Below are 25,344 nucleotides of genomic sequence, written 5' to 3'. Positions count from 1 at the left end.
TTACGACTTTTGGTAATGTTCAAGTGAATTGTAAGATTTAAGAAGTTAAAGGGGGCTCATATAGAAAGTTTTAAGTGATATCCATTAAATATTACAGATTTCCATATTATTTATGCATTTTGTAAATTAAGATATTTATAAATCAGTATTTACAGGTGTTTTATCTTCTTCTGGCTTTGATGGGTGAGGATTATTTATGTCGCATTCTGGCCAAACCTACATCTGCATCGATATTCATCAATGTAGTATATTGTGCACATACACGGACACTGACGAAAGAGTAATAGCATATTGTGCACGTACACGTACACTGACGAAAGTTTTAAAAATAACAATGTAAATATCTCTATGTGACTTGAAGCATCTGAAACGCTCGCACTCGTTGGTTGTCAAAAATATTTCATAACACTTGTTTGGAATTTCGCGCAAAGCTACACAAGCCTATCTGCGCTAGCCGTCCCTAATTGAGCACTGATAGACTAGGGGGAAGGCAGCTAGTCAACACCACCCACCGCCAACTCTTGGGCTACTTTTTTTTTACCAACGAATAGTGGGATTCACCGTCATATTAACCTTACAACGGGTCCAGAATATGTTATGATAATTGCAAAATAGAACCGGCAACAAACAGCAGTAGAAACATACAGAAAATATAAGCTATCCCGAAACGACTTAAACGTTCCTAAATGTATTTCGGTGCAATAAAAACCTCGGTATTTTTATCGAATATCTAAGTAAAACTCAAAACCGATAACGACATCGCAATTATAATCTCGTATACAAACGTACAAATGTCACTTATTTCAGAGGCCCGGCATGGCCAGGTGGTTAGGGCGCTCGACTCGCAATATGTGGGTGAAATAAGTTTGGTTTGTTTTGAATTTCGTGCAAAGCTACACGAGGGCTATCTGCCCTAGCCATCCCTAATTTAGCAGTGTAAGACTAGAGGGAAGGCCATTGACCGTCACATTATAACGCCCTCACGGCTGAAAGGGCGAGCATGTTTGGTGGAACGGGGATTCGAACCCGCGAGACAGAACATACTACTCCATATTTTGAGAATGCAGTAATTATAATCAATTAACGTGAAAGAAATATCATTATTAACTTTAATCAAGCAAACGCATGGGAATAGTCATGTGTGGCTTGTAGTATCATACTGTGTAAATGATACGATAGGGTGTTTTATCGTAGGTATTTAAGTCCAAATGTGTTTTTTGTTTCCTGAAACAGTAAGAGGTGATTTTTCATTTTTTTAGTATTAGTTCGCTGTCAGAAATGTTTGTAAAATAATTTATTTTTTCATTTCATATACAAAGTGTTAAAGCTTTATAAATTGTTCCACTTCCAGAATACAAAATACGTGATATGATCAGAAAGATTTTGCTATTCTTAACTCAATAGTTTTGACTCGGGTTGTCATATAAATCTTCTAGACGTTTTATAGCATCGTACGTGTCAAAGCTTTAGATGCTTTGATTCCCTATCGTTTTTTTCCTTTTTTAAATTTTCCACGAAATCATGAGAAGCGGATCGGATCTATCTAAGATTATTTTCTCTGAACAGATTATCCTACCACGACTAATGGCATAATCTAAATCAAATACTAGGTTCATACTGAGGATTACCTCTCGTTACAAATATTGAACAGAAATGAATGGAAAATAAACGTACATACCACTAAGAAAAAAAAAGGCGAATTTTTGACCTATAATACGGAGAAAAGTTTTTGGTATATTAGGTAATTAACTCAAAACCTAAACTCAAAATAAGATATTTTTATCGCCATTGGCACCATGTTAAAACTTTTACCATAAAAAAAGATAAGAAACACTAGTAAAAAGCTTATAGTACTTCTGACTATATTTTAACATAATCTTATCAGTGGCACAGCGGTATGTCTGCAGACTTACAACGCTAGAATCCGTGGTGGGCAGAGCACAGATAGCCCATTGTGTAGCTTTGTGCTTAATTACAAACAAACCAGTAACGCCTTTTATAAAAATATCAATTTGATCGTATTTTCGTTGTAACCGTTTTTCTAAAATTCCTTTCATAAAACTATCAATGAGGTCATTACTATAAAGTAACAATTTTTGAATGCTTTTATAAAAAGAAGTCCATTTTCCACTGTTATTTCACGGAAGAATGATATGTAATGTCGTTTACAGAAAATTTAAATGAATCATCCTTTAACGGCAACAGTCAAATGGAACTTGTTACATCAAGACTGTAAAGCTATTTTTTCCAAGATTTATAAAGGCGTGTAATTATGAAATAGATGACTCCAGAAAATTAAAAACTACACAAACTAAAATTCCCAAAATACAACTGCTTTATCTTTCTTCTCTGACAACTTATAGTCACATGACAATGATCACATTTTAGTTTTGAACTGAACTAGTTACGCCAAAAACAGAAGTTTATTGTGTATACACTACAATATTTAATAAAATTCTGCATTAAAAAGTCTGATACGTCGGATAGGATAACATTTGGAGCCAAGGAATCGACTCTATTGACATTCACACCATGTGTTTTGGAATAAACTTAGTATCAAAGTCTCCATTTGGAATTAATGCATAATTGGTGCAGAAGGTACTGCTACATTGTTGCTTTATATTGAGTTGCACTAAGGATCGCCTGTACACAACAAAACCATGTTTTACTAATGATATCACCATGAAACTCTAAAGTAGAAAACATAACTCCAGATTTGTGAATATAGACAAGTCAGTCACATTAGTTTCAGCCGTGCTGCATCTAACAGAAAGGTCTTTTGATGATGTAATAGTACAGTTTAACACGAGAATTCTGACTTTCTCAATAGTTTCAGCTGTGATCCATTTGCCAGGAAGATCTTATCATAATTTATTTAGTAGAGTTTAAAACGAAAAATGACTGTCTACAAAGTAAATCGTCAAATAATTAGGCAAACAAACTGAGGTGTTATTTTGAATGAACAAAAATTATTTTCAAGCAAAATTAAAACAAACTAAGAATAACACAGCTTAAGCACATTTGAAATATTGATCGATAGGAAAATACCCGATATTTATGTCCAAAATGAGACAATTGTATTTCATAATAAATAAATAAAAAATAAAGGAAATAATTAATATATTCTATGACCGTTCTTGAGCACATATTTCATAAAATAAGTAGGAACTTCAAAGTCTTAAAATGCATAATAATTTATTGTATAAATTTAAAAGCAAAATATATCATCCTCACAATACAATTCACTTTGCGGTCATGTGCGATGTGTTCCTGGGTATTATTACTTATCCACGTGCGTGCGTGCATGCGCATCTTTTTAATGAGGCAAGCTAGCGATAAACCATTTGGAAAAGAATATGTGACTGCCATAGCTCCAAGAGGAAATAACTTAGAAGCCTGAACTTTTGCACCCACACTAAGTGGACCCTGAGGGTGTGCACCTGGGTATTATTACTTATCTTATCTATGTGCGTGCTCATCTTTTTAATAAGCCAAGCTAGCGAAATTCCACATAGAAAAGAAGTGGTTCCTTATATAACAACTTCTAATACATATATAAGCCAGTGTGGTTTGGTAACAATGCATCCCAACAATGGCTTTTATGTAATGTTACTTAGCAACAAAAGTATAACCTAATATTGTTGTTAGTCTATGTACTGAAAGTATAAAATGAAATGTATAAGCTACAAAACTGGAAAAATATTTGATGATTTCTTAATGTAGAGTTTCCATTGATTAAAGAGGTTTGAAAAATATACACACACTGACATTGTCATCTATAATAGATCATTAATCAAACGGTAAAAAATTGTGATAGATTCTGATAAAATGTGATATAGATTTGTGATATCAAATATAAATGTGAAATATTTAACACAATGATAAAGTTCATTGATAATAAATGATTCTGAATTTATTGTACGTTCTTTATGGGTTTTTTATGTTTCATGGAAAATAAATGTTTAAAATATTTTTGACTGTTCTTCTATGCTAAAATAAGTTCAGAATACACAGACTGACATAGTCATCTATAATATATCAACCTAATAACCAGAGCGAAGCTGGGTACTTTCCCTAGTTTTAAATAATTCAGTTCAAACATAAAATCTTCATTATATGAAAAAACCTTAACGGTCCTATGAACAAACGATGAAAAAGAAGAATTTTTTGTGACAATGGGTGACACGATCTTGCATGTGCCGGCATGGCAACCGAGAATGGTTTCCTGTATATCGAAGTAGACAGAAAGCCCTTCTCTCTTTTTACAGAAAAATCAAAAAAATTCAAACAGACCCTTTCTTCCACTTCTAAAGTGAATTGTATTGTGAGGATGATATATTTTGCTTTTAAATTTATACACTAAATTATTGTGCATTTTTAATCGTTGAAGTTCTTACTTATTTTATGCAATAAAGGACATGATTAAATGATATAATGGTAACAAGATATTTAATATCTTGGCTACATCTAAATGGTCTTCAACCATATTATATAAAGGTGTATTATATATGTATGTATTTTGTTGCCTGTTTTAAAGCCAATATTAGTACGCCATGTGTCTTCTAGTGGGAGAGCGTAAGTTTACAGACTTTCAACGCTAAATATTTGGATTTCTATTACCCAAGATAGACAAAGCGTAGATAGTCCATTGTGTGGCTTTGCACTAAAACAAAACAAACAAATTACGCCATTTACTGACCTTTAGTTCCTTTTTTTAATTAACCAGTAGTATTTTGCGTAAATATATTTCATTAGTGTAAATATAAACAAATGAATAGACAGGCAAACAGACATGCAGATAAATGGTTAGATTTTCACTTGCTTATCAGGTTTATTCTTAAGCATTTTTTACACCTCTCAGTGGCAGAGTGATGTGTCTGCAAACTTACAACGCTAGAAACCGGGTTTCGATACTCGTGGTGGGCAGAGCACAGATAGACCATTGTGTAGATTTGTGCTAAACTTTAAAAAACAAACAAGCATTTTTTTTACAGCTTTTTTCGTATTTTATTAATAACAATTTCTGCCCATCGTTTTTGCACGTACACAAGAATCTTAAGTCTGCACATTTTATTGTACTTCCAACAGCTCAGTTATAATTATCTCTTAGTTCCTCTGTGTTCCATTCTGGAGGTTTGAGCTAAAAATAAATAAAAGTCAGAACATGTGCGTAATTTCTAGTTTTATAATGTCCGTTAGTAACGATGGCGCTGGATCATAACACAATTTTCAAGAGTAATTAACTTTTAATGCAAATCACAACAACAAGCGTAATGGACGTTTTTAAATCAGCCTTGCATTGCATATGTTTCAGAAACTTTGCTGAATTTATAATACCGTTGGCACGAATGGAATATGCTATTTAATTGAGATGCTAATTTTCACAACCAAAATACTTAAAATCTGAATGTTTGCTGCTATGACAATAAAAAGGAAGAACAAATAAATAAGATACTAATGAAGCAGTAGTTCAAGTTAGGTAAATAGAATGTCAGGTGGTTTACTGTTAGATGTTATTACGTTTACTTCATGTATTTATCTATATTTTCTTGTGGCTATTGCCGATTTTCGGTGTAGTGTTTTAGTTAAGGCTCAACGTTGCTACAGAGGGTTGGATACGTTATAACGATTTTGAATATGCAAACCAGAAAGTCATGTTGCAACGACAGCAGATATAAAGTCGTGATGGAACTGAATGTATCAGAGCTATACTTTAACAATGGTTGGCATTACGTAGGTAATATGGTGGCATCGCTTTTAGAAAGGGTATACAATAGCCCTTGCCAAACCATAATATTCCTACACTCAGATCATAACGACTTGTTCAGATTGTTCATGACTACCTGTTGTACTTAATGGCGTTGGAAAACTAAGAAATATGGATCAACAGTTCGTATCCCAATCGTGAGAAGCGAAGTGATGCATCTTGTAACAAGTTAAAAGTCTATGGACACTAAGATCAGAGACAATAGTTGTCCACGAGACCCACGCAACACAACAAATCACGCGTGAACCTCAAGCAGCTGGAAAATGAAACGGGTATTCATGCTATTCCGTAAGAAAACATACCGGTAAAGTTACCGGACGCGGCGCCAGTTTCAACCGTCCGATCGTTTTGGCACGACAACCTTACCATGGAGCTGTTTGCAGTGGATATTACACGGTAGAGCTATTGTCAAGATGCACGGTCGTCAGATAGAACACGGTCGGACGGGACGAAACGGACTGTAACAACGTGGTGAGGCTCGAAGATCATTTTAATATAAGTACGCAATCTCCTTATAACCAACAAACCAAAACTGACAAACTATGCAGTTTATACCATAAAGTATTAAAACGTAAGCTCATGGGCACGACATATTTGTATGCCAGGAAACGTAATACGTGTATGAAGCTTTATGCATGTATAACAGCCGCAAACCACATTCAACAGTAAGGAACCAACTCATGTTGAGAGAAAAAAAGAGTATAAAAAACGCATAAAATCATTGGCATATGATAGTTGCTCCAGTGTAAAAAGAACTCTTGTCAGAGCAAAATCAAACTTTATATATATATATATATATTAAAAGATTTTTTATCAAAAGAAGTTATTTCGGCTTAATATATTTTCTTAACACAATAGTATAGATATCCCATTATTTTTTTTTCACGACTGTGATATTTACAAGTGCGAAGAATATTTTTTCAGCGACAAAGCCGACTGAGTTTAGTTTTCACATTTTTAGAAAAATACTGTACGATGATAGGATATATTTTGCCTTCAACATTCATACTTAAGTTAAAGCACTAAGCTGTGCACAGCCCACTAAGTGTGAATAATAAAAAAAAAAGAATCTCTACTTTAAAAGTCTATAAGCATAACTTATGGATTCTGTTGAGCTTCGTCTTGAGAAAACCAATAACATTAAGATTGAAGATTTTATTCTTCAAAATCCGATAATATAGGTGGATATATCGCCTGCTTATCAAGCTGGGACGCAAGGCAGAATCCAACTAGTTAATGTTTTTTAAACATTTTTAAGATGGTAAGGTACAATGCGTTGCTCAAAACATTTTTGATGAAATACCAATAAAGTAATTTCTCTTGAACATCACCAAACATGCTCGCCCTTTCATCCGTGTGGCGTTATAATGTGACGGTCAATCCCACTATTCGTTAGTAAAAGAGTAGCCCAAGAGTTGGCGGTGATGACTAGCTGCCTTCCCTCTAGTTTTACACTGCTAAATTAGAGACGGCTAGCGCAGATAGCCCTCGTGTAGCTTTGCGCGAAATTCATAACAAATAAACAAACTCTTGAACATGTAGCCCCCAGTGGCTCAGTGGTAAGTGTACTGATTTACAACGCTAATAATCGTGTTTCGATACTCGTAGTGCGCAGAGCACAGATAGAGCTTTATGCGTAACAACAACCAAACATTTTAAACACGTAAGAAATCAACATAATAAGCAATTTTACAAAGAGAGCTTGTGTTTGATGTCAATAGGGCGATTTTATCTACGATGTCATAATACAAAACTAATGACTACCAATGGTGTTCGGGAATTGTGTACCTCAATAAACCCTCCAGTTTAGATTAGAGGAATAGTAACTACAGTTTTACATTAAATTTTCATTTTGTTTTTTATGTGAATTGTGTACACAACTAAAGTAACTAAATGAATAGAAACGTCTTTACATCGTTAATCAAGAGAAAGTAAACCGAGGGCTTAAAATCAGTGGAAGAATCAAATTTTTAAGCTGCTATTTAAATTACTTAGTGGGCTTTAATTAGTATTTGTTTGTTATTAAGCATAAAGCTACACAACGGGCTATCTGTACTGAGCCCACCATTGGTATCAAAACCCAGTTTTTAGCGCCATACGCCTTCAGACTTATATCGAAGCCAGGTTTTAGCGTAATAAGCCTTCAGACTCACCGCATTTAATTAGTAAAATCATTAAGACTTTTATACAACTTTCAGCACTAGTGTGACAGTCTCAAAACGTTAATGCTACTAAATGCTATGAACGCGGACAAGTATCACATTAACTACATACATTACACGCAAACGTTGAATATTTACATTTAATTAATTTCTTTCGTGGTCTTGATTTAATTTACGTATCACAATCTCTCCCTATTTAGTTGCATCTCCTATTGTATCTTCAAGTAAGGTCAAATAATTCAATTTTATTTCAAAAGTTAATCATCAGAATCAAACAATAGAATTGAAATGCGATAGTTTCATATATATATACGCTGTAAATTATCCCACTTAATGGTATATCTTATGTATACATGCTTTACAATTCTTCCCACTAAGAGGGAAAATAATCCTTAATCTCCATCACCTTTCAAAGTCTGTTAACGACCAGTTATTCTACACATTTTTTGTTTGAATTTTATTCGAAACTCAGTGATATTTCAAACTACAGCCGTATTTTATTGTACCTGTCTTTCTTCCGCTGTTTATTACCTCCAATATTACGTATCTATAAAGCCAATCTTTGGGATGAGATCCAAAAAGATAAAATATGTAAATTGCCATTGACATTCTATAAAGTTTAGATTTACTTTTCTTTCTTTTAAAAAACATAAGCTTAGATATATCGCTTCAGAAAAAAAAATCTTCTGAAAGAGAATCAAAAGATTTAAGCTTTGATGGATGCTTAAAATAAGATATCAGGACCAGCTTCAAATTTATCTTCCTTCCTACACGATAAATTTACGAGGTTAACGAGAATCGAAATGAGTCATTATCTTAGTGAAAATCCAGAATTACGCAGTGCTATTTCATGTAAATACATATATAATATCTTCAATTTATCTCAAAAGAAATTTTCGGAGTTCAACCTTCATATTTGTTCCATCATACTTTGAACTTAGATATGCCTTTCTTCTGACAAGCACATAAATTCAAGTTATGACGAATAGAAAAATACATTCTTTCAGGGAAAAATCTTAATATTAGGATTATTACTGTTGTCAAATTTGCCTTACATGTTATTATCGTCGTTATAAAAGCCCTCATCTTAGCGGTACGTCTGCGGGTTTAGAATGCTCAAAATCATATTTCGATATCCGTGGTGGGAAATGCAGATAAGCACATTGTGTAGCTTTGTTCTTAACAACAGGACAATCGTTACAGTTAATCAAAAACGTCATTCTCTCAGAAAGGTTGAAAAAAGAAATAGTAGCGGTTTTAAAATTTGCTTTGTTCATAATATCAAACCATATTGGTTATGGCGTATACAAAACGTTGTTTTTACAGCGAATAGTCTAAAGTATAGTTATTTCTTGTAAAATTTTAGATCACTTTCAAATGTCCGTAATCTTGTTTGGCGAAATAATGGGGTCATGGCATATAAAGAAACTATTCTCTTACGAAAAATCCAATAAGTATAACTTCTATTTCTAATGTTGAAATAAGTTTACTTTGCATATATTTAAGGTTAAATCATTTAAAAAATCCATTCTCTTGGAGAAACTAAAGAGTTAAGACTCGATACTTTTATTAATTTTTTTGACTACATTCAAATGTTTCTTTCTTCTCTAACTTATTTACTACTAGCTGAGAGTAAACGCTAAGGAAGCAAAAATTATGTAAAGGACGCTGTTATATAATGTTCCCCTTCCTTTTGTTATTAAACCCTTAACGACCTCATTAGATTCTAATTGCATACCATGCTTTGTGGAAGGTAATAATTGACTCATTTAACTGATTAAGTACTTATGTCTTTAAATTCAAATTTAAGACTCTATACGAAGTGGAAATGTGACCTATTTCAGCGTCTTTTATTACCCATCTCCGGCAAAAAAAATCCCAAAACAACATAGCCCATTTACACCTTCGGACAATTTCCAGTACGACACAAAAAATTATGGTAATCGAGACAGCCAATTCTGGATGATAGATGATGCTAACAAACACACATAATGGACCATCATTATAATAAGATTTTAGTTATGTAATTGTGTTTTTATGTAGCAAACAGTTCTGAAAACTATTATTTATCTTTATTATATATTGTGTATCAATAAAGTCTACTTCTCAAGGAAAATATAAAACGCAAAACCTTTTCTGTTTTACATACCTTCTCTCTCTATGTCACATACACAAAAGTAAAAAGGATCCTTACATAAGATTTTCTTCTTCAACCTTGATATATGCCTTAATATAACTTATCAAGTAAGTTTCTTTCAGAGATTTATAAGCTTACAATTTTCCTCTGCCCGACAAACAACCTTTGTTGCATAGGATTGAAAGTTATTTTTCATGGGTAAAGCAAAATTATCCGTTTTTTGGGGTAATTATTTTCTTTTCTTGTTAAGATGAAACTATCATTCTTCTAGAAGGAAATGGAAGATAAGTGTTAAGATTTCTCAATCTTGATGAGGTTGAAAATTTTTTGATAGCCCTGTTTAAAAAGTACATGATCATTCTTCAAGTTTTCATATAAAAGGTTACGATTCGATCTGGTCTAGAAATGATGCCCCCCCCCCTCGAAATGGTTAAATTATTGCTTTCAACAATATCACTACCGCCAGCCTTAAATTTATGTGTTAGGCTTAGCCGTTAATTTATAACATATATTTGGCATGTCCCTTCTTTTTTTAATTCTAGCCAAAACTAACTGAGACGTTTAGAAGGAATTAATCGCACAATCATTTTAAAAGAATTGAAAGTTATTGAGATCATATTTGAATACGTTACCATTTTTGTAAAATATATCATTCAACCAAAAGGCAGATCTGTATCTTCTTTGTCGGCATGACTATCAAAGCAGAAACTTTTCAGCATCACTCAATTTATTTTTATATAACTGTGTAAAGAAAATGTTCTGAAAGTGTAATTGAAACATTATATTTTCACATGCCACAAAACTATTCTTTTTTTTTGGCATGATCATATTAGTAAGTTGAAAAAGATAAATACCATTTTGTTCTGGCATGAAAATCAAAAAGAAAAGTTTTACAGCCGTTCTTCGATGAATTTCCAAAATTTTTCAAGTTCATTTTCTCCTTCTACCAGCAGTATTTGTTGGGGGAAAATGTACGATCTTAATAACCCAATATGGAAAACAAAGACAAAAACACGAAGTCAAGTTTTCAATGTATATATTCTCTAGCAAATAGATCAGTAGGGGAATTAAATAATATTCGTCTTCAAAGAAAAATATCGATGATTATATCTCAAAAATCTTTTTGAAAAATTTCAATTGGTACTCAAAGTTCGAGATGGATACTTCCTGCGCCATTGATGTCAATGGATTAACAGTTAAAATTAAGATTGCATTTAAATTACAAAAAATGTTATTGAATTGCTGTTCTTCGAAAATACAGTTAAACTTTACTAAAGGGGAATGACACTTTTTTATGTAATAGATTAGGAATCATCTTCTTTATTTTATTCAAAATATCTTTTCACTCTAGGGAAGCATATACAACAAACTTTTATTAGATTATCAGTAACCGATTTTAACGGTCTTAATCTAGAAATTTAACAGAGATCAAACTTTTGAAAAATTACCTTTATCTAGGTAAATTTTATATAAACTAAGTTTACTTGCTCGGACTTTTTCGGTATACATTAATACAAACGAAAATGGTATTTTATGTTTATACTAAAGCATATGGCTTGTTTAAGTTAAGCACAAAGCTACACAATGGGATATTTGTGCTCTGCCCACTACGGGTATCGAAACCCGGTTTCTAGCGTTGTAAGTCCGCAGACATACCGCTGTGGCACTGGGAGAGGGGGGCAAAATCATATAGAAAAGCAATTAAAAAAGTTAATTGAGAAGTATTAAAAGAATGTACATTTTAAAAATGCAATATTTAACCATTTAATTCTATCTTTCCTGAATTGGCTAATGTTAATACCTGAATCACCTTTATTTTGAGCATCTTTGGGTTCAAAGTTTTTTACTGACACAAGAGGTTTCAGAACTAATAACAGTTATACTTTAAACTTTTCTTTGGTTCAAACAGTGTCCTGTTTTTAAGCAAAGAAAAACTTAAATACAGTTTTAATATGTAATTACTAATTTTAAGACTCAATACAGAGTTAAAATATATTTTTTTTAAATCAAGTTTTGAAAATATAAAATGTTTGAATTTAAGACTGTTTCTTTTTGTAAATGAAGGTTAGATATTTTAATTTAGTTAAATGTTTTCCTTTATATGTATGTATATGTTTACATTTGTGCTTGCAAGTTTTGAAAAGTTGGTCTTAAAAAACAATGTGTGCGCTAATCAGTATTAACTGTGGACAAATCTAACATGAGTTTTCACAGTGAAATGAAATTATCTTGCTTGTAAACCAAAGAGTTAAGCTTCTGGTCATAACTGGACAATGTTTAGATATATCTTATTTCAGCAAACAAAATAACTTTCATTCTAAAAAAAAAGACAATTCATGTTTGGTGTATACGGGAAAAAAAAAAATAAAAAAAAAAAAAAGATTAGCGTGCACTTTTGAGTTGATCCCTGATAAAAACATTTTGGTCATGTTTAATAAATTTTTTTTTTCAAAACTCATTTGCTGAGGATCAATGCTATCTTACTTCCTTTGGCATGGAATTTAAAAAGATTCATATGTTATCCTTATTCCTCAAGATGTCTCAGCAGTGGCCTGGATTTCATATCATTATTCACACTGTAAAACACTGTTAACATTCTGCCAAGGTGGTGGGGTAAAGTGAGCATGCTATAACCTTTTACATTCCTGATTTAGTAACAGTTTGCAGTAGAGAGTAAATACCAGATGCAAGATATATGGGGATACTGAAAAAAAAACTGTAGATAAGCAAACTGTACCATGACAAAAGTACTTTTATTTTTTCCATGAACAGCACCTTGCAATTTGCCTTGTCAGAGTCTGACTGGTGTTGTCAATTTAAAGACACATCATGAGTAGAAGTATTTTTTGTGCCATATCTTTTTTTTTGCTTAAAACACATTTGTACATCTTACTAGAAGCTTGCCACGTAAATGCAGTAAATTCAGAATTATAGTCAACATTCCTTCTCCAATACAGGTTTGGTCCAATGAACCAGCCCTGTGTACATTTGGAATATAATTTCAAACTAAATGAAAACTACACTTCTTGGACTTGAAAGAAAAAATTGATGTTGGTAACTAATCTTATTATTGTAGCAGAATTAGGTTTAATGCTTAACATTATAAAGTGCTTCACTTTATCAAATTTTTCCTTATTATGCCATAAAAAATCACAGGACACAACCGAATGCAAAGGGCAATATTCCATTTTTTTTACATCACGTGAGCATTTGGCAGTTTGAGTTAGGCTTAATTTGGATTTTCTTTTCCATGTGGAGAGAGGTGAATTTTGTAGCATTTTGGACAAATAAAATGTCTGGTGTTTATTTTTCTCAGAGTCAATTTGGATGCTGTATTGTGATGCCAACGAACAAATCTTCTTCTGGAAAGTGGCTTTCTTTATTTTTAATATTAGAGATGCAAACTTTAAAGTCAAAACATTAAGAGCTTTAGAGGTTGTTCATTAAAGCCAATGTTTCATTTTATACAGCAAGTCACACTAAAAACCAATGACAGTCTTAAATCATTTCATTTGCTTTTTTTTTTTTCCTTTTAATTTAAAAATTATTGGGAAATATTGACTTAAATAAAAGTATTACCACTGGTACTTTGACAAGTCTGAACTTTTTAAGTTGCTGTTTTTAGACAAAATTATTCTTGGCTGGTGAATTCATAATAGTAAAAAAAATTTAGTAAACCATATTAAAAACAATCATATAATATTATAGCCCTACCAATTAAAAAAATGAAAATATACAAAAATGAAACAAATAAATAATATTAAGAGGTTGTTCTATGGTTTTGTAATCTTGTCTTCAACTTTCAAACTATTTTTTCTTCCCATTATATGTAAAATAATTCACACCAACATGACTTTGTCCCATATCTGCATTTCACCATTCTGCTTTTACCTGTAAATAAGACAGGTTCACCTGTCAAAAGCACTAGTTTATCATTTTTCTTTTTTAATGTTGGTAAATAATAAAGCTATTATTAACTTTCCTGGCTTATTTAAATTATGCCTAAGAAATTACTTAAGAGTTTCATGTTTAAATATTACAAGTTTTAGTAATATATTCTTAAATACTTTTCCATACCAAAGAGGAAAATGTCTTTGATGTTAATACTACTGATGACTATTACTTTTTCCCATTAGAATACTGGCCTTAAGTATTGTCATTTTATATGTAATGTTTGCTGATTTTAACCATACTCAACACCAGAACATTAGAAGTGACTGAGAATTTTTCATAAGTTGTCTGATTTCTTTTTTCATAATAATAATAAACTTATGACTTGAACATCACTGCTGTGGAGTGAAATTTTGCTTAGTAGAACATAGCTGTTCAAAGCTTTATGAGCACGAACACTGCTGTTGGCTGTCTTTTTGTGTAAATGTATTTTTATGGGACTTCAGTCACGATAGTTGGACCTGAACAACTCTTTTGGATTGAATAATGAAATAAGTTTTTAGATTTAATATTAATGTGAAACCCAATAAATAAATAACAGATAATCATTGTCCTGATGATGTATCCACCAAAATGTAATTGTTGTACATCTATTCTGTACAACTGAATTAAGAACACAATGGTTTTGTCACATGTAAAATGTCTATGAGATGTATACACAGGAATATTAGCTCTGACATTTCAGTTTTTTTTTCAGACCTGAGAGACATTACTTTTTTGTACTGTTGTGAAACAATAATACAATGCAATTCTCAAAATGCTGTTGTTTTTGATTGCACTCTATTTCAAAAGTAGGCACAATATGATATTACGCTTTCATTGCAGAGAAAATTTTACTTTCTGAATTCCTATAACAACTCACACAAAATTACAGTAGTTTTATAATAGATACTTACATTTGACAGACCATTTATCCAAAGTATCTTGAAGAACTAAAATTAAGCTTATTTTGCTATGATTTAAAATTCCCTACATAAATTGGTAAGTACCAAAATCAGGGTATAGGCTAAACCCTACTGTACTGATTGAAAAACAAAAACTATCATTATTCAAAGTAAATAAAAAAAAAAAGAATTAGGTTTACTAATCCATAGATTAACATGGTCATATATAGATAAATATCTATCTCTCACTTTAGTTATACACTGCTAATCTAAAATTTACAATTGTGCTCTGGAAAAAGCCAACACCAATTATGGAATCACATTAGTATTTACATTGTAATGATACAGATTGTACCCCACGTCATGTACACAGCATATGGAAGATATTATGTTCAAAATTTACAATAAATGCAAAAACTGGCCTAAGAGTTACTTTTACAGTTTTGTTAAGGACAGTAACACACTAGTTTGTAGCACCTAAGACAAAACATATGACAATTTACATGCACAAAAAAATACTATGCATACAATTGTGGCTTAATTGTATAATGCAGTTTTAAAATCTTATTAATCTCCATATTTCAATGGTGTCAAGTAAACAATTCAGTGAATAAATTCAAGGTGATAGGTCACAAATATTCATTCATCATGTCTTCATTTATATTACTTCACCTAACAATCGTGAGTGAAAACCTAACGGAGAAGCAAATGTTTCCTATATTATCATTAATTAACTAATATCAAAGATGATCCATGTGAAATTGATATTATATTTCCCAAATTCAAAAAAGCATGCAAACACTATGAAAATGAATCTATATGGTTGATTACCATTAAATCCATTAACTTAACTGTTAAAAGACTTTGCAAAAAAAAAATAAAAATATTTAGAAGAAATGTTAAATAAATACAATGTAAACTTTCTTTAAATATAAGTTACACTAATGTCAAAAGTCCTAAAATTTGCCACCGTGTGATCAGAATCACATGACTCAAGTAATTTCTGGAGTTACATAGTATGAACACAAAAGTTTATCAAAAAAAGAAAAAAAAAGGTGTCATTTTGTTACTTTACCAACTAACTGCTAAAATATGGAATTAATACAAACTGTTTTACAAGTAAAACCGTCGGTGAACTTTTTGCCACCTATAAATATAAGATGGTTAACTTTAAACTCTAGTATGCTACATTACTACTAGTCAACAGTACTGATTTACAAGCCAGGGAATTAACGATAAAAAAAGAGAGAAAGAGAGAGAGAGATCACAATCTGAATCTATAATCATTTTTTCTCTTCCTTATATCAGGCACAATTCTGCATTTTGTGGACGTTTCTAAAATCTTATGTACTTTTCCTAATAATGGACTATTTGTTCCATTCAGTAATGAGCTATTAACTCAGTAACAATGACTTAACATTTGATCCAATGATACTCTGCATCTTTCAGTACAACATTTCCATGAAACTATGTATAGACATTCCATTCAACAACAACTTTTAAAATATATTTTTTTGTTTCTCCCATGCAAGATTCAGATTTATCATTTGACTTCAGATAATATGAATTTTTTTTTTGTTGCCACAATTCTTTGTTCAATAATCTTTTTCTTCAACATTATTCAGCGATATTTTCAGGAACAGCAATTTTTGGTACTTTACTTGTGTTACAAATCACTGCATCACCACTATCTTCTTGACCAAAGTCTGTCATCTCCTGGTTACAAACAGTTTCCAATGCTCCTTCATCAGAAAGAGCATCAAGATACATCTCTGGAATTAATTCTTCTTCACAAGGTGTTGACTGATTCTCATCATCTTCTGGTGGCATATTTTCACTTTTCTCTCTGGCTATTGTTTCTATAAAACATGTGAATCTGATCAAGAATAACAACAAAATATCCAGTGAAGTCATTTCTAACAGAAAATATAAATAATAGTTTAATATAACAAAGGCTTAACTTAGGTGGATTAAAAAAACAAAGTGCACCATTTTCTCAAGTTTAAACAAAAGGTTTTGTTTGATAGAGCTGTATATCAATCGGTACTTTTCAAGATACATGTATACACTTCCACTGATGACCTTCTGTGTAAATGAAGCAGATAAACCACAGAAGTTACAATTACAACCACATACACCTAAACAACAAAACTTGCTTATTTTTTTTATTGAATTTGATTTTATTCACTGCCTCACTTTTCAACCTATACCTAGGTATTTTATCATTTGATAAAATGTAGAAGTTTAAAAAGCTATTTTCTTACTTTTTTGTATATATGGTGAAGGGACCCATTGCTTACCTTACAAAACAGAGGTCAGTTCACCTAATCCTTCTTCCCAAGGCAGCATTAAGGAAAATAAGCATTCAAATTACAAATAACTACAACTAAGAAGATACATCTTATTTTGTTAAAAGAAATATATTTATTTTCTGTATATTTCACTCCCATATAAAAACATTCTCTTTCATATATTATACACTTTTATTAACCCGATGACCAACGGCTACTAACTTTCTGTGTAGCAAATGCAAGTCTTGCTATATTTCATTCCAACAATAAAACTAGTGGATGAAATTGTTTGAAACTTCATAAGAACTTTCATAAATGCACATAGTTTAAGAAACATAAAGCCTTTTACTTTTGATAAATTTAGTTTTTTTGCATTATGATCTTTAATATCTTGGAAAATTACATTAGGAAATGGTATTTATAAGAAATGATTATGATATTTATATTTGTTCCAGATTTGAAATTATTATTTTTTATGTTTTAGTACATTACTTTAAAATCTCTAAAAACTTTTTACCGTCCATGAAATGCAAATTTTGTCTATTTTTAATTTTTTCAATAATCACGTACTCTCCTTATGGTTAATATACAAGACCCGAAATAATATTTCTAAGTAAACTTAAACAATAAACAAGTATTTTCTAATAAGACAAAATGGCCTGGTAGGTAAGGGGTTAATATATGTTTGGTACTGTTTCTATGGTAATCTATTCTGTTCATATTTTACACATGTATCCTGATACACACAAATATATATTAATTTATTTATTTCTACTTTTTACATCTATTTACTGAAGCCCTAGAAATCTTGTTCCCTTCTGTTTACAGATACCACACAAATTTATCAATCTTTCATAGCACTATACAGTTTTTATGTATTATTGTTTTAAACTGTTTCTTATTCAAACAACTCTTAAGAATCTTCCATTTTTTTTACCTGATTCTTGATCATAAACTCCTTCTGAAAAGGAAGAAGTGACAGAGATAAAGCTGTTGGGTCGACTCTCTGTAGTGTTAGGGGAGGGAAGATGAAGACTACCACAATGACGATGAGCTTCATGCAACATGTGTATCTGTTCCCTTGATGTGTGCAGCTCTTGTCGAAGCTGATTCCTCTCTTCCTCTCTTTCTGTCACTAGAGACTGAGAGAAGTGAATCATATCAATGTAATACAGTAGATTTGCAATGAACTGAAAAATAACACACTAACAAAATACAAGTCTACCTTTTAAACAACTACTGATACAAACACACAGAATAAAAATAAGCTTATGATTCACCACTTTACTTAGCAGTGGGAATTAGAAACATTCAACTGAACTCTTCAAGCTACAATTAATTATTTGAAACATAACATCAGAAACAGTAGTAAGAAGAAATGAAATATTTTATGAAATGTGGCAGTAGGAAACATATTACTCTTAATTAATAAAAAACTGGTAATTTATGCTTACTCAACTGTACATACAGTTATGTTTTTCAAACTCAGGTTAGAAATACAATATAAGGTATAAAAAAATGTAAAGAATACATAGATTGTGATGTAAAGAACTAAGGAAAATGTTTTTAGCTATTCTGTAAAACCATTTATTACACCTCCATAAATTAAACAACCTTATGCTATGCATATAGTGCAACTTTTGAGTTTTATATAAACTGTTTTTGTTACTGACCATAAGATGAGTTAAATGACGGTTCAAAGTGCAGGAGATTGTTCTCAATCTTTCAGGTGGAACTCCTGGAAAACGAATGAATTTCCTACTAGGTTTAGGGGATGGAGTAATTGAATGTGTTTCACTGCTTCCTTCACATATAACTGAAAGAAGTAAAAACATTCTTTTATATTAATAATAATATATTACATATTTCATAAATGCATATACTCTTTCAAAAACCTGTCTAAAATGTCTTCTTGGAAGGTCTAACACATTCCATTTACTTGTTTAAGTTTCCATCTGCTAACAGCTAATAAAAAAACCCTGCATTAGCAGATGGAAAGTTAGTCTCCAAATAAGCCCAGTGTACTTTCCAAGATGAATTAAATTCCATTACCTACCATTAATATTTTGAAGAGGAAGATTGTAATCTATGCTACTGAGAAAAACTGTTTAAACTAATGGCTTTTTTTAGATGTTTTCAACTAGGTTAACCTGGTTATTTCACTTCTTTCAAAATGCAAGTTTAAAGTTAATGATCAACATACCAATACTTTACAGCTACTACTATAAAAAGAGATTTTTATAAAGCTTTCAAATTGCTATGGATTTTACATATACTTTTATTTCCATATTTTTTAATGTTTTGTGAGTAAAGGATTCAGTGTCAGGTCCTTCTCACCAAATCACACTAATTAACTCAAAAATGGCCAGTTGCGTCAGTTTAATGTGTCTTTTATATTGTTTGTTTTACTGTATTGCAAAAATAATTTCAAACTTCAAATGAGCTTCATAGCAATTATACAAGAATTTCCATCTTTAAACATTCAAAAAGATTTCATTGTGACATGTTTTTTAAAAGAAACAATTAAACATGATTTCCTTTGTTGGAGGTCTTAATTACTGATTTTTATGCCTTCCTACGTATTTGTAAAACTTTCTTATAAAGCAGTAAAATGCAAATTTTTTATCATGCATGTTGTCAACCTTCCCTCACCATTTTCCCATGTCACTACATTACTTAATAGCAGTAATATTTGTATGGTAGTTCTTATGTTTTTTAATTCATACTTTCAGATTTAATTTATAAGCTCCTACAGTCATAGTTGCACAGACATTCAATAATAAATCTTCCCACCCCTCTTTGAGGATGAATTCCACAGTTTGCACACAATAACTATAAAGTTTTCATTATATAAAGATATAAATTTTATCTTTGTTTTGAATCAAAAACCTTCATACAATTTCACTGTATTTACAGCCATTGGTGTAAAATAACATTAAATTTGTTACCATGTCAAAATTATGTGGAAACCAACTATTTTTCTAAAATTGTTATTCAGAAAGTTACATTGAATACATACAATAAGCTTTAAACCTGTTTATATACATACATACACACATTTCAGTGATTTGTTTTGCTGATACAACCTAACTCCAGACCCCAAAAGCCTGATTTGGTACAAGTTTGATGTTAAAGACTACTAATGAAATCACAGCAATCAGTTTCCCCATAGAGAAACATTTCCAAGGAGTAAGGAAGGGTTAGAAAAGGGGTGGCAACATTCAGTAAACAAAAGTGAACTTTTAACATTGTTCATAAACCCATAAGTAGCAAAAAATTGTAAGATTGGCAAATGCTGGTTTAGAGATAGAAAGAAATGAGCCCAAACCAATACATTTATTTGGATACACATGTTGAAATTCAAAGTGAGCTGGCTTAAAGTCATTAAATAAATATTAAATTTTTCAGCATCGTGTGGAAAAATCCTAAGTTATCTTTTAAATAGCATCTTACACATGATGCTGCAAGTATGAATCTTTCTTGTTATAAATGTGAATACAGCAAATTTTAAGAGAAGTTCTTACAATATTTCTAATTACTAATTAAAAAATATATCTACAAAATACAAATCAAGAACTCTGCACCAAAGTAACATTTTAAACTTGAATTATTACTATATGAGGTATTACCAATGCAGAGAATGCAGTCCTTGTAGAGGTTACAAGATCTTCAAATGATCTAATAATTTACAAATAATAAAATAGGCAAGAATTTAACAAAATATGATTTTTTCTTTAATACCACACAACCAACTTTTACAATCAATTGCTAAGTGCAATATATGGAAAATTTAAGTGTTTGATATGATTTACCTTCAATGCTAGAAGCAGTCACTCTATCTTCTTCTCTAACTCTCAAAGATTCATTTAATAGCAATGTCAGTTGATTTGCTAGAGAAACATAACATATAACTTAATCAGTCATTTCAAACATAAAACAACTCGGATAATAAGAAGTAGGTTAATATGAAGATCATTAGTGAAACTTCAATAGATAAAAAGAAAACACTTTCCTAATGTGCATTTCAGTTTATTTTTATTTTTAAAAATACTAAAATGAAGTGCAAGTCTTTTATCAGTAAACTGCCAGACCATCAGTATAAATAATGCAAGACATATATGAACTAAGGTTAATCTTATTCATACAAAAACTTTGATATATACATTTTAAACTAATAACAGTGTCCATATGTATGAGGATTAAATACAACTGCATTACAGGCATGGTTTATGCATAGAAGAAAGATATAAAGGCACATACTGTGTTAGTAAAACATTGTTAAAGAATCAATCGATAATAAATGCACATGTACCACATAGCACAGTTTTATATGTAATAAACTTGTGGATTACATGTGCTTGGTGATTCAGAAAAATTTTTGGAGTTTATTCAGTGACCATATGTAATAAAATCAGTCATGAAAATTACTGCTATTCAAAATTTAAAGATGAACTTGTCAGAGAAAAAAGTATATCCAGTTTCTCAAATAAAAATGTGATGGTTGTTAACAGCAAGAAGAGAAAGATGAATTTAGTAATTCAAAGGATACATGTCCCTTTCTACATAAAGCACATGGCTGATTGATTGATACCACAAATTAGATATATCTAGTAAATAAATAACTTCATGCACATGTACTTTTTGAAATACAGGATATAACTGGTTACTTACCAAAAAATTCTTAAATAAGACATTATCAAAACATACAATACTTTTTCCATAAAATGTGGTTTCTATGTACGTATATGTCTATATATACACGTATATAAAAAATTAATACTTAAACATGTATGTATGTATATACACAAACACATGTATACAGATAAACAATGTGAAACTGATTATATAAAGAAATAAATAAACATTGCTAAGTAAAATAGTTAACTAACTGCTGTTACCATGAATTTCACCCATTTAAACTAACGAGTCCTAATACTGTTTTAAGCTCATGGAAAATTTAAAGTTTAACAAAATTCTCCAGACTTCTTAAAACTAAGAAAAAACAAGAGGAAACCCAATTAAACTGTAATACAAAAAACAGGGACCAGTTCTTTATTTCTACATATATATTTACCAATTAGATCAACTAGGTTTTTATAAGTCTTCTGTTTGGCCAATACATGTGGAATCAATCAATATTGAGGCACAAGTTTCTTACCATGATACATGCAGGCCAGAACTAACTCTTTAACCTCTTTTGGTCCCTCTAAATCACTAGCAATCTGAAAGAAACATAAAGTTCAAGAAATTAATTTAAAATATGAAAGAATATGAGTTAATCTTTATTATACAAGCAATAGAATAACAGTATATAGAATAGAATAACTGTAATGACAGAATCACCCATAATATATTTCAAAATCACAATTAAGTACGGTTTCTTCTTTGTCTTTGTGTCTAGCATTTTAAAGGCAAGATTACAGTCTCTAGGAGCTGATACGTGCAAATGGCTCTAAAAATACATTAACCTTTCTTCACTGGCTATTCATTCCAGAGTTCTGGACTTTGATGGCATAATGAAGTTCCTGATTTAAAAAAACGTCTACATTAAACTTAATAACAATTTAGAGTTCTTGAATTTAAAAAAAAAGTTTACTGCTAGGTTTACAGGAAATTGACTTCAATCATGTAGTTATTAAACAAGCGAATATTACAGTATGATAGAAGAGTACCTGTTTGCAACTGAAGGATTCTGCCAACAGAAAAAAAGCAGTTTATATATTCAATATCATAATCAGCTTTAAAGTAGAAATGTTTTTTTGTATCTTTTATGCAATTAAACTGCAATAATAAACTATCTTCAATGACTCTAAATGAATAATTAACATATACCTCTTCAAAAATTTAGTGACATTATTTGACCTAGCACCAACGTTTTGCTTTCGGTTCAATGATACAACTTACTGCCAAATTGATGAGCTATGTATGGATGGAAATTTATCTAGATCATTTGACAATGTCTTCTCAAGTCAACCAGAGTGGAAGGCCTTCAATACAGCCATACATACTTCTGTATACTGGATCAGATATGATGATGATGTTTCCTATGGTTTTTATAACTGTGACTTTAAGTAACAATGTTTTTTAAACCACATCAACAACGTTCATATAACATCCACTTCACCAATGAGGATGAAGAAAATATATCTAAGCATTTTCTGAATGTTCACATCATTAGGAAGTCAACTGGATTTGATATTTTTATTTACAGGAAAGCAATGCAATGAGGGCAAAATTTGCACACTATTCAATACAAAATCTTGGAATCTTAAAATGTTGAATTCAAAATGCACTTGACATATGTACCCCCCCCCTCCAATAATTTAAACAGTGAATTAATGAAAAAATCCAAGATTTTTATTCATAAAAATAGTTACTTCAATGTTAAAGAATAATCAGTGAAACTAAAACAAATAAATCATAAAATTCAATCCAACAAGAAACCAAAAAACATTATCATAACCATTACCCTCTTTTACAGAACATGCCAGCAACAACCTTGCTGAAATATGAAAATAATTCATCAAAAAGCACAAAATTAACATTATCTCATTAATCATATAAAAAACCAGGTATAAAAATAAAGAACAGGGTTGGAATAGATTATTCAAGTCATATGAACACCAAAGGAATAATACATAGAATCAAATGTAATACATGTGAACAATCGTATTTTAGCAAAACTGGAAGAGAACTGAACACATAGATCAAAGAACATTTTAAATAACTGTTCAAACACTTCATATCGCAAAACAAGATTCAAATTCTTAATTTTTAAAAAAAAACACAGAGGCTACAGTGATCAAAACATTGAAGCCTTCTTTAAATAAATATCCCAAAACTCCTCTCTATCTCTACTAATTACAATCCATGTAATTACACACTACATCTTTGTATGTTAATGTCTTTTGTAAATAATTATTACCATGTATGTTAACTAATTGAATTCAACATGTGCATTGAATCTGTAATTGCTGTTATTCATATATTGCATGAAAGTGGTCTGTTCCTGTGGGCAGTTTAATTACTTAAAAAAATAAAACAAACACTTCCATTGTAAAACTGATCATAATTTCGAATTTATTCAGCCAATGAAATCCCATCCTTATTTTTATCCTTTATCCTTAATATTAAATTCACAAGTCATAACTCAATAAAGAGAACTGTTGGAACAGTTTTCTACAGCAGCTGCCTTTTTTTTTAATCCTTAAGCAGATTACATTCACACAGTTGTTTATTACTGTATTTATAATGACAGGCAACAAACTTTTAGTGTGACTGTTTCACTAGCCTATCATCTAATATAATTATTTGTATATAAACATTTAAAACTCCCACCTCGGCAAAATGAGCAAAACTACCAGGAGGTATCTGAAGATATTCCGCTATTATTTCTTGCTTCTCAGCCAAGCTCTCAGCAATTTTCTGGTCTTTTCTTCTCAGTTTTTCTAATAAAGTTAATTAAAAAAATCTTACTACTACCAACCTTATCCACATAATCTAAAATAATGTATAAAGAGTTGTTTAAGAATGCAAGATCTCATTTTCAACTGGAATTCAAAGTGTAAAGTTATATACGTTAAAAAATAATGTTATGTAATAATAACTGAACTTTGTGAAATTTTGCACTGTAATGATATTTCGACATTGAATTTCTACTTTTAGCTAGAAACTGGATAACATAAATAAGAAATTATCTAAAAGCTTTTCAAAACATTTTATAATCAAAATGTGTTAGTATTTTTTACCATAATCAACCAAAAATATCTATTACTTAATTCTTACTCATGCATTTGTAAGTTACATTTACCAGTTATTTACCTAAAACTACAAAATGAAAAATAAACAATTCTCATGCCAACACAAATATTATATGATGATGCATACACACTGAAAAAGCCACAAACAATTTTTCAAAGAAGTCAGTAAATTTTGTCCTATATAGTACATCAATATTTCTCTGTTGGTTTTAATACTGCCTCGGCATGAAAGTACAGAAGCATTTTTTATAGTCACATCTTTACCCTTATCTGATAAAATGGTGTACGGGCATCACCAGGATTTCTTGGAGGAGTTCATTTCTTTTCATAGTGCAACTTTTTTTTAAATAAAATGTGTACATATATATATATATATATATATATATGCAGTA

The 25,344-nt window shown here is 30.8% G+C and overlaps 1 protein-coding gene across 1 annotated transcript in view; it reads right to left on the bottom strand.

The window, feature by feature from the left end:
* Positions 1–14,831: 14,831 nt before the first annotated feature.
* The window catches only part of LOC106467286 (rho guanine nucleotide exchange factor 11-like), a 164,225-nt gene continuing 153,712 nt past the window's right edge, over positions 14,832–25,344 (bottom strand). The window contains exons 21-26 of the mRNA XM_013927625.2: positions 24,531–24,640; positions 22,351–22,414; positions 21,005–21,082; positions 18,866–19,008; positions 18,130–18,334; positions 14,832–16,760 (exon numbers count right to left, since the gene is read on the bottom strand). Of these exons, the coding sequence (XP_013783079.1) occupies positions 16,519–16,760; positions 18,130–18,334; positions 18,866–19,008; positions 21,005–21,082; positions 22,351–22,414; positions 24,531–24,640 (842 nt within the window). The 3' untranslated portion in view covers positions 14,832–16,518. The remainder of the gene's footprint in view (positions 16,761–18,129; positions 18,335–18,865; positions 19,009–21,004; positions 21,083–22,350; positions 22,415–24,530; positions 24,641–25,344) is intronic.

This window comes from Limulus polyphemus, unplaced genomic scaffold (assembly GCF_000517525.1).
Source record: "Limulus polyphemus unplaced genomic scaffold, Limulus_polyphemus-2.1.2 Scaffold78, whole genome shotgun sequence".
In the NCBI taxonomy this organism is placed as follows: domain Eukaryota; kingdom Metazoa; phylum Arthropoda; class Merostomata; order Xiphosura; family Limulidae; genus Limulus; species Limulus polyphemus.
This window is presented reverse-complemented; position numbering and strand designations above follow the sequence as displayed.